Here is an 11182-nt window from a genome sequence, read left to right on the forward strand (position 1 = left end):
TTAGGAAAATTACTAATTAAAGTAGTTTTTTACTTAAATAATAAATTCTCTACATTTCAGAGTAATCCCAACACCTGTTAGAATGGCTACTATCAAAAGGACAAGAAATAAGAAAATGCAAAGAAAATAAGATCCATTTATAAGTTAAATTTTACATTACAAATACATAAACATTACTGTTTTGAAAAAAACAAAAGTGTAGAGGAGATTTCAGAAAGCACAATCCAAGAAAAATACAAGATCCATGGTCATAAAAAAGGTGTATCATTTACCATTCCCCTACATAAAGAAATAAAGTAGTAAACATAGTTGGTTTTAAAGTAATGACTTTATTAATAAATATACATCCATATGATGATGTAGATACAAATCATGAACACTACTCCATTCCCATACACATAATTGCACACGAGTAGCTCAAGTTCATGGACATAAAAAACATACACAGTATCTATTCAGACTTTTTACAGCAGAGGACAGCGTGCTTATATCAATTAATTGGTAATTATTTTCTCTGTAATTATCTGTGGAAAAAGGAAACTGTGAAACTTAAAGCATCAAAGTGGTCTGATTACTATAAATCACACACTTGGTTTACTATAGTATTAAGTTTTCCAAAAATTAAATACATTATATGTGAGAGCACAGATTTATCTACTTGGGGGTGACAGAGGAAAAGCAAAGGAAAGATTTAGATACATCCTAGAGTTTAATAGGATATACTTAAGCTATAATAAAAACAGAAACCTAATAGCATCAAAATAGTTTATGTCCAAGGAAAAAATGTTTTCAACAACTGCTGTGAATTCTTCTATTTTACTATAAAGGGATCATAAAATTTTACTGCATATAGTGACAATGACTGACAGAGTAGCAGTTATAGTCAATATCCCCTGAATTGTTCTTTTAAAGCTTCTTAGAGAAGGTGGGTTTTTTTCCCTCTTTAGCTCACACACTGGTTTTCCTAACACTGGATGGATTACCTTTAACCTAATAAATGGATAATTTTTTTCCTCCTTAACTCAAACTCTATTCTTACTTCATGAAAATATACACGTAAATTCACACAAACATCAGTTTGGAATGAATATTACTTTTATTACTTTAACAGATTTTCTTTTAAAAAGTAAATAAAAAATATAAAGACTTTTTTAGTCTAACTGAAACAGACTTTAAAAATGTCCCAAATATTAAAAATTAAGCAGATAGTTTTCTTCCAACACAATGTGCCAGTATTTTTTAATATCCAGTGCAAAACTCCAAAGATAGTATCAAAATCATCCCATACTAAAGATTAGTTATGCAAGGTTATATTTGTGTCAAAAATGAAAATTTCATCTGCATTAGCTCATTGGTTAATATAATAATAATAATAAATAAGGCATGTTAAAATATTTTTTAAAGAAAAAAGTAAAGCAAACTTACTTGAACAGCAGATCATTTTCTGACCAACAGTTTTAATATAGAATAGTGAAACCTATTTTGTGAAGAAGAGAATTACACAATATAAAATTAGCAATTTACCTTTAAAGGAACAATCATACAGTGGGAAGAAAAGGCCAGTTTTCCCCAACTGATTATATTAAAGTATAGGCATTTAACATGCTATTTCAGTGTTTATCATGACAAGAGACAGTGTTACAAAAGATGCACAATGTAGTTTTTAGACTATAGAGAAGTAAAAATATTTTATTTTTTAAGACTTCATGTTATCACTTAGATGTGTCTTTCTCTTCAGCATGGCACCAATAAACTGTTCACAAGGAAAAAAGTAGAATCAGGAGATGCTCACCAGCACATAGATCTAATACTCCATGTTACTGCTCACATGAACAGAAAATTCAGCTTTCTAAACTGATGTTATTCATTCACAACTGTAGCCATTCGTCCCCCTTTTTTCCTGGGACAGAGCTCCAGATATTAATAAGCACTGTTATGAACATACTTTCTTTAGTTAATTTCACCATTTCATTAACATGTATAAAAAAATCAGTATACAATAATACACCTGCTGTAAATCAGTATACAATAATACACCTTCTGACACACAGCACAGCACCACTGAGTAGATGTGCTGGAGGATGGGGAAAATGGGAGGGAATGAATGTAGGAAAGGGCAGAGAGAAAGGAAAGGTCATGTATAACAAAATCAGGAATCAAAATAATCTGAAAGGGCAATGTCAAATGGACATATAAAGACCACAACATGCAACCAAATCCTTGACAGTGGTATGTATCATTCTACAGTAGAACATTTAATTAAACAACTGTTTTCAGGAACTCAAAACAGGATTTCTAAGCAGCCAACTGCTGAACATTGATCTGAGAAATAGCTAAATGACAGATAATAAAAGTGGATAAACATATGAATAAAGATGTAAGCATTTGTGTGTGTCAGAAGTTATACTGTTCTGAGTAAATTATTAAAATTTTATATTTTAAGCTTCTGCAAGAAGAAACTCTTGTAGCAATTTAGCTGCCAGAATTCTGCAACTGATTATGTAGTCATCCAACATATGTTAGCTATAATTTGTGCAAAGCTAAAATTGTTGAGGTCACTGTCTTAGATGCCAGTGCACACACAGTCCCCACATACAATGCAACACCTCTTACTGTAAAGAGCAGCATAAAGTCCACCTCACTGTGTCAGGCATCACTGGAACACCTGAAGGCTTGCTGCTTTTTTCCTGATAAAAAAGGTACGAAACATGACATCCATTTGCAATCAGAGTTTGTATTAACTGAGAGCAAGCCCAAACAACACAATATGTGCCTTTTTAAACTTTTAATTACTTTAAAAGTTTTTGGGTCCTGCAAATCTGTATTTTAATCTCAAAGGCATTTAAAATCACAAATACATACATTGTAACTTTAAAATTCAGTGGAATTTTTTTCAAATTCAAAGTTTATAATAGTTTATTCAGACCAAACTCAGAATAAATAAAATGTATATTAACATTTTACTTTTAGAAAGGGGGCAAGAGAGACTTCCTTCTGTCCCTACTATGAATATCTACCCAATACTTTTTTTCTTTTCCATCTACCTTGCTTCTAAAGCAAACACTGTTGGAAAAAATTTTCTTTTAGGTGAAGTGGTCTCAACCCACATATATTTTACATGTTTCATGAATAGATAGATGCCTAGATATTTCTTAATATCTGTGTTCTGACAGTCAGAATACTGCATTTTATTTATATCAGTTTTACAGCCTACCATTCAGTTTGTGTCCTTTGGTAGATATAAACCTGAAACAATAGTAAGTGCTAATGCAATGGACAATTTCTCAGAAAGAAAAAAAAAGCCTAAAACTAAAAAACATTCTGAATAAATGAACAATAATAAATGTTTTAAGCATAATGCTTAACAACTAAGTCTACAAAAGGCAAAATGTAGTGAATATAGTTCCATGCAAACCTTAAGAATGTTTCTTTTTCTATTATATTACATATGCTATTCTCAGAATGCATTGTATTTCACCAAAAATGTAATGTGTTTTTATAAAAAAGTTTAATTTTTTTGTAAATATGAATTGTTTGTAGTGTTTGGTATATATGCTGTTAGGCAATTAAAAAATATACAACTTATCATTGCTGAAAGGCAAACACTAAATAATTCCTTTAGGAACAATGGTTAAATCAATTAATGCCATTTAGATCAATAAATAAATAAGAAGCTGCCTAAACCTATAACCTATTAAAAATAAAATTTTTAACATCTGAAGTCTATGTAAATACCAAAGCATACAAATATCTGTGTCCTGGTTCATGACAATAAATGTTACAAAAACTCACAGCCATACTTCAAATAATCCTGAATCATTAGTTTGCTTTGTTCCATCAGTTAAAAATACCTTAGATATTATGTTTATTATATTGTAGCCTTACTTTACAAACTAATGGGTATAATGGTTTCAGTTGTTTAGTACATAAAGCATCTATTCAGAATGGCCCAAAAGTAGTAATGAAATATGAGACACAACCATAACTCTAAAGGAAAAGGAAAAATGATTTAGTTAGGTGTTACACTTGGACCTATGTACAAATTCAATGCCACTGCTCATGCCCTGAGTGCATCTGTCAGCATATGGTGGTTTCTCAGCAAAAGCAGGAAAAACAAACAAACAGGAAAACAAATGTGGGAAGCCCAGGTCATAAAATCATGTATGTCAAAATGAAACCAAGAAGCTTTAGGATTCACAATCTTCCTTCTAAACCTGGCCCTCCTTTCCTGCCTCATTCACTCATTGGGTGGCTTGACTTCACTGCTGGTTTCCTCTACCCCATGAACTGCTCTGCCATGCATCATAGGGTAAGGAAAAGCAGCAGTGCCACAGCCATAACCAAGATCGGCAAGACGGGATAGAGCTTTAATGCTACCTGGAGGTCTCCCTGGGCTGACTTTGTATCCCGCAGCTTTGGTTGTACCCAAAGGTCTGCCTGGACTTGTCTTAAATCCAGCTGCTTTGGTGGTTCCCAGGGGTCTGCCTGTGCTGGTTCGGTATCCTGCTGATTTGGTGGTTCCAGAAGGCCGGCCACGCTTACCAGATCGATTGAGATTTTTCTTTTTCTTTAGTTCATCTTTTATCTCTATGCTTCTGCCACTTGTAGTCTGCAAGTGAGTTTCATTTAATGGGTCTTGCCTCTGACAAACCATTGGTTTGTGGCTGACTGTGTGGCTATATTTGCTTTGCTGGGAGGAATATATGTCAAACTGATCAGCAGCTCTCATGGCATCTTCATTGAGGCAGGAAGGCTTGCCAGGCCCACAGAAAGCCGGATTACTGCTGGCAACAGGATGCATCATTTTCTACCAAAAATAAAAAACAAACATGCATAAATATACATATATAAATATATATCTGTATGACAGCATTCAGTGGGAAAATAGTCTGTATTCCAACCACTATGCAGGCAACCTAAAATTAGGCTAACAGGCAGGACTCCAGACCACTTATAAACAAACACACATCAGCAGATTCAAAGATACTTGTTTTTCTCAATTTAACCATGAGTAGGGACAAATTCCACACAAATTCAACTATAGTAATGATTTAGTAGCTATAATGTTCTCTGCTTAGGAACTGAAAAAGTGTCTAGGTAGAAAATAAATTTATTATATTCCTATATAATCTATATTCTCTTTTCTTCTAGATCACTAAACCCCAAAAGGATAACAGTAAAGACAAGAACTCTTATTAGCATGATTTTTTTTTTTCCTGTTTGCCTAACATTCATTGGCTTTTTATTATACTTCTCATCTGTATACTTCTGATCTGGCCACAGTTTCCAGATCGTAATTTATTATTTATACAGAATCCTGAGTGTATGTTACACTTTACAAAAGATGGAATGTGCCAAACAAAGAACACAATCTCTTGGCCAAACGTATTGACTCCCTTCAAACTACTCTATTCAAACAAGCAGCAGTGCCAATATAGAGAGTAAACAAAGGTTTCCATTAGCTAAAATGAGTGAACATTTATATAAATAATTGAGACTTATATTACAAAAATATGGGTAACAACCATAATAAAATGGTAGGGTTATCAAGACAAAAAGTTGAATGTACAACACTGCTTTCTCCCTTAATCATAAATATGGTGTAGATCTCTTTCCCTTACAAGAGCCCCGTAGCCTATTAACAAACAGTCCAAAGTCTCTGTTTCGTCTGTGAGAACATCCCTGTGACTTTTTTCTCTTTACAAAGGCTGTATTACAAACATCACTATAACAAGCCAGCCTAAACAGCCATTATTGTTTAGACACACAGAAAATGAGAGTTTATAAAAAAGATAAATATATGGTTTCCGACTTAGACTTAGAAAAGGAGTCTCAAATGTATATGAAGGCCTAGCCTCAAGTTGTTAGATATTTCCCTATACCCTTAGTACATGCAAAACTGCACGAAAACCTCACAAAAATAGTTACTCCCAAAGGCTAGGAACAGATAATTAATGTGAGTCAAAACCACTGTAAATTTATTTCCTTTTATAAAGGCAAAAAGAAATGGGAATCAAGTCACAGAATTGAATTCTGTTAAATTACTAAATATTTGCTGAGAATCAACAGATACAGAGCTGTTGGCCAACTGACTTAGTCTTAACTATGAAGGAAAAACATCGGCAATGAGCAATAGCTTCTTCTTTTTTTTTTTTTAAATATATTTTTATTGATTTCAAAGAGAGGAAGGGAGAGGGAGAGAAATAGAAACATCAATGATGTGAGTCATTGATCAGCTGCCTCCTATACGCCCCCTGCTGGGGATCGAGCTGGCAACCCCAGCATGTGCCCTGACCAGGAATCGAATCTTGATCTCCTGGATCATAGGTTGATGCTAAACCGCTGAGCCACAACAGCCAGGCGAGAAGCTCCTTCTTTGTGGCAGAAGTCTTATAGACTTGAGAACATAGAACAAGACTGACCTAAACACAAATATTAAAAGGAGTAATTCTTCACTCATTATTAATTCTTCACCCAAGGATACAATGAGAACTAGGTTATTAATTCTCACTAGCTCAAATTCTAATTTCAGCTGAGAAATAAGGAGAAATCATCAAGATGTATTCAAAAGGTATTAATATTAGTTGAAATTTAACAGTTTTTGAGCATTTTCTATGTGTCAGGTAAAACACTTGACACTTTGCACATTATCTGGTTTAATCATCACCACAACTCTATGAGGAACATACTATTATTAACTCTATTTTACAGAAACTTTAGCAACACATTAGAAAATGGTAAAGCCAAAGGAATTCAGATAACCTGCCTTCAGAGCCAACAATATCAATATAATATACAACTATACCAGGGTTTCTCAATAGTAGCACTATTATTTGGGTCAAATAATTATTTGTTGTGGAGGGTTGTCCTGTGCATTTTAAGATGCTTAACAGCCCTGGCCAGTTTGGCTCAATGGTTAGACCATCGGCCCTGAGGACTGAAGGGTCCCTGATTCGATTCTAGCCAAGGGCACATACCTCCGTTGCAGGTTCGATCCCTAGCCCTGGTTGGGGCGCAAGTGGGAGGCAACCAATCGATGTGTGTCTCTCACATCTCTCTCTCTCTCTCTCTCTCTCTCTCTCTCTCTCTCTCCCTCCCTCCCTCTCTGAAAAGTAATGGAAAAAATATCCTCAGGTGAGGATTAAAAAAAAAAAATGCTTTAATAGCATCCCTGGCTTCTACCTAGATGTTAGTAGCTACACCCTCCTCTTCCCCTTCCCAATTTCTAACAACCAAAAATTTCCTGACATTGCCTGGGGGACAAAATCCACCCTCTACAATGAGCATCACTCAACTATACTAAAATGAAAATACAGGTCTTAAATGTTCCTATTTAAGTTTTTATTTACTTCTTTAGCCCCTACCTCTTCAAACCTTCACAAAACCTTTCTGTTGATAACTTCTATAAGGTGAAATAGATTTGTTTTCCAAATTGAAGAAAAGCCAATATTGGGATTTGTGAAGGGACCAACCACATTCCTCTCCCCTTCAAGTTATAAACTAATTGAGAAATATACACAGCCATTAGATAGGAATCAAAACACTAGTTTATTTACAGCGAAGTTGGAGTAGAGACCAAGTACAAATACAAAGAGAAACATAGTCAGACTTTTGAGCAGAAGATTGTAAGATTAGGAGAGAAAAAGTGACCCCTTTTTCAGTTTTATTATTCAGAAATCACCTTTCCGGAAAGCTGTAGTAAAAAGAGGTAGAAAGGTCAAAACTCTCTTCCACAGAAAGTAAAGCACAGCCAGTAAAGGGAGAAAATATTTTTCCTACAATTTGTTTCACTGCTTTATAGTTCATGCCTTTTGAGTTACTATCACTAAAACTTACCAAACCTTCCCTCCGGACCTCACTTCCCTTAACTTCATTTTCTCTTAATATATCAGAATATTTGCCATCTATTAGCACTCAGGATATATAGAATCTCAGCTTACATTATGTTAGGTATTTATTTTATTTTGGAAAGAAAAAAAAATTTTTTGAGAGAGGAAGCAACATCGATGTGAGATCACATCAATCAGCTGCCTCCTGCACACCCCCTACCGGGGACGAGCCCACAACCTGGGCATGTGCCCTGACCAGAATCAGAACCAGAACGAGCACAACCTTTCCATGCATGGGAGAACGCCCTAACTGAGCAACACGGGCCAGGGCTGAAAATTTTTATGAGTCTATTTGAGCCAAAGTGATAACATATGCTGGGAAGCAGGATCTCAAATGCTCCCACATTACATTAGACTTTTAGAGGAAAGATGCTGTTAGACATCCTTTACTCAGATACCAACCAACATTGGGAAAAAAAACACACCATTAAAAAAGTAGCCCTTCAATTAAAAAAAACCCACCTTTCTTCAATTTCTTTCATCTTTTCCAGGAACGTATGCATTCCATTCGTATTATGTTAATCCTGACAAAGCTCACATTTATTGAGGGCCAACTCCATGCAAAACACTATTCTAACCACTAAACCACAAAATAGACAGGAGTAAAGCTGTTTATTCCAATGAAAAGACAATGACACACATTTAAAAAACATTTCTAAAGGGCAGTCTTCTATATGGTTCTATATTTTCCTTCCCTGCTACTGCCAAGAAATCAGTGTAGTATTCTGCTTACTCCATAACTGAATAACAAGCTGGGAAAGAAATTTACTTCAGTTACCCATATAAATAGTTAACTAAAATAGTAAACAGAGCTAAAACCAATTCTTTTCTACTTTCAGATTTCAACCTGTTATGATGGGAATCAGCACCATTAGATCCTTGTGTGTATAAACTATTTACATATATTTGGATGCTGTATTTGTATATACAAGCATTAATCCTACACTTAATAATCCTCCCCTACTCGCACTTCAGGGCTTGCCAGTTAACAGTTGTTGTTTTTTCGAAGACTCTTACCATACTACAGTACAGAGTTCATTGAAAGTACACAGAGCACATTTAAGTCAGAATGAATACTGTTTCTAGAAAGTTTGGACTTAATGAAAACCAGGCATTACAGAACAGACTGTGTGGACTACCAAAAGTTATCTTTTAAAATGGTTCACTGAATATAAGGGAGCCAACTAAGAGATTATATAAATTTTAACTATGACTAAATTATAATTTTTAAAACATAAATTAGTCATCCCTGAAGTTGTTTTACTATGTGTTTAATCCCAAAAGTCTTTTGGTGAGCCGTTCTTTATGAAGTAATTCCTTTCCATTCTCTCGAACGTGGCGGTCATTACTGCCAACATAAAGAACTATATTTTTAATAACTTTCAAAACAGTCATGAAGCTTTCTACACACGGGGAAAATCTTTCTTTCATGAATTCCAAGTTCTGCTCTCTTCCAAAGATCCAACATCACATAATTCTCAGAGATCTATTCCAGGTCATTTGGCTTTGAACAATTATATAGAATCATATACGGTTTTATAATTGTAAACGAAAATCCATTTGTGACTCACCCACCTAAATCACCCAGAAAGTCTAATTCAGCAAAGACCAAACAAATGCCAGTAGCTACGCATCCTGCCCACCAAGGAAAGTTTTGACACTAGGACAGAACATAAATAACGGCCTCCTTTGTCCTCTTTCTACTCCTTAATTGCGCCCCACTGCGCAGTTTCCCCGCAGCCGGAATCCTTAGACGATATAAGGCGTTCAGAAATGTAGGACCTGTTGTGCCCGAAAGCGATTATTAATGTATTATCAGTAACAACTCTGCGGATCATACACGCCCACACGAGAGAAAGGAATGTGTACCCTCGACCGTCAAAACCCCTCTCCCGCTGCCCGTGCACTCGGAGTTCTGCAAGCTGCAGAAGTCCACAGGCCACTCTATCTAGACGTCCCCGCCGAAGCCAGCAGGCTTTAATTTAAAGGCGGGAGGGCTGCTGATTCTGACCTCTCAGAGAAAAGAAAGGATGACCCCTTCCGCCCGCCGCAAGAAGAATTTCCCCCCAATAATGGCTCCAAGCCGAGGGAAGAGCAGGCTACGTCCGGAGCCCCTCCTCTCGCTCCGGGCTAGGCCAGAGTCCCTCCTCAGGCGAGGGTCCGAGACCTCTTCTCACCAGATGGCAGGGCCCCGTTCTCGCCGCCTTCTTGCCTTCTCCACGATCGCCCGCCGCCCCGACCCGACTCCCAGCCAAGCTGACAACTCCCCGCGGGCCCACCTACCTCAGCCGCTAGTAGCCCAGCCCCTCAGCGCGCCCAGGGGCTGCCCATCGGCTGGGAACCTCACGCTGGCGACGCTCCCTCCCCTGCCCGCCGCCTCTGCACTGCACGAAGAGCCAGAGGGGCAGGCAGCTCGGGTGGCGACGGCGAGGCGGCGCCTGACTCCCGGCTCCGGCCGCGGCCACAGCTCAGGTTCCTGCCCCGGACGCAAGAGGAAGAGGCCGACAGAACCCCGTACCGCGAGGGGGTGGGGTGGAGCGTGCGCGAGCTCGCAGGGACCGCGCACGCGCACGCACATCGCGAGATCCAATCTCCCGCCGACAGCCAGCACGCAAGCTCGGGGAAAGTAAGGGGAAGCTGGGATGCGCTTGCGCGTCGTGAGGACCGGCAGGGGGCGGGACTTAGACTCGTAGCTGCTCCGGGTCTAGTGCAGACCTTCGGCTGCTGCTGCACTGCTTGGACCCGCCAAAAGGGAACTAGCTTCCTTACGTAGGTTCATTTTCACCCCAATTCTGTGATGCTGGGACTATACTACTGATCCCACTTCTCAGTGTACAGGATTAATGGAGTCAGGATTTGAACCCAACTGTCTTATTCCAGGAACTGTGCTTTTAAGCGCTGTTGGCACAAAGATTTATTAGTGTCTTACTGTGCTAGGTGCTGCTCCAAGCATATTAAAAGGATTCAACCTCTGCCCTTGAGTTGCTTATGGATTGGATGAGACCTCCACCTGCAAACAAAATGGAAGTATTCAAATAATAGGTGGTGCTTGGACCCTCAGGTCTAGAATTATGCGGTAATGAAAAGCCTCATTTTGTGGAATATCCTATAATTTAGTTTTTACGTCCATGACCTCAGGATTGCCGTATTCTTCATTCCACATCACAGGAACGGTGGGGCAAGTAATTTGCTTACAAACTCAACAGCCCTTTTATGTAGTTATTGTGAGATTTCTGGCTTGTCATTCATCCCATACAAATCACTTAGCATAAGGGGTTAGTTTCCCCATTTCT

General features: G+C 37.8%; 1 protein-coding gene across 1 annotated transcript; it reads right to left on the minus strand.

Annotated features, from left to right (window-relative positions):
* Nucleotides 1-309: 309 nt before the first annotated feature.
* On the minus strand, nucleotides 310-10381 carry C4H5orf24 (chromosome 4 C5orf24 homolog). Its single transcript, XM_016197539.2, has 2 exons — nucleotides 10173-10381; nucleotides 310-4807 (listed from the first exon to the last, which is right to left on the minus strand). Exon 2 carries the CDS (start codon nucleotides 4802-4804, stop codon nucleotides 4238-4240), a length of 567 nt encoding a protein of 188 aa, XP_016053025.1. The 5' UTR covers nucleotides 4805-4807; nucleotides 10173-10381; the 3' UTR covers nucleotides 310-4237.
* Nucleotides 10382-11182: the final 801 nt, after the last annotated feature.

This window comes from Miniopterus natalensis, chromosome 4, assembly GCF_054644295.1.
Source record: "Miniopterus natalensis isolate mMinNat1 chromosome 4, mMinNat1.hap1, whole genome shotgun sequence".
Classification (NCBI taxonomy): Eukaryota; Metazoa; Chordata; class Mammalia; order Chiroptera; family Miniopteridae; genus Miniopterus; species Miniopterus natalensis.

Coding starts and splice junctions, on each gene's coding strand:
- C4H5orf24 (XM_016197539.2), bottom strand. CDS start 4,804: ATGATGCATCCTGTTGCCAGCAGTAATCCGGCTTTCTGTGGGCCTGGC.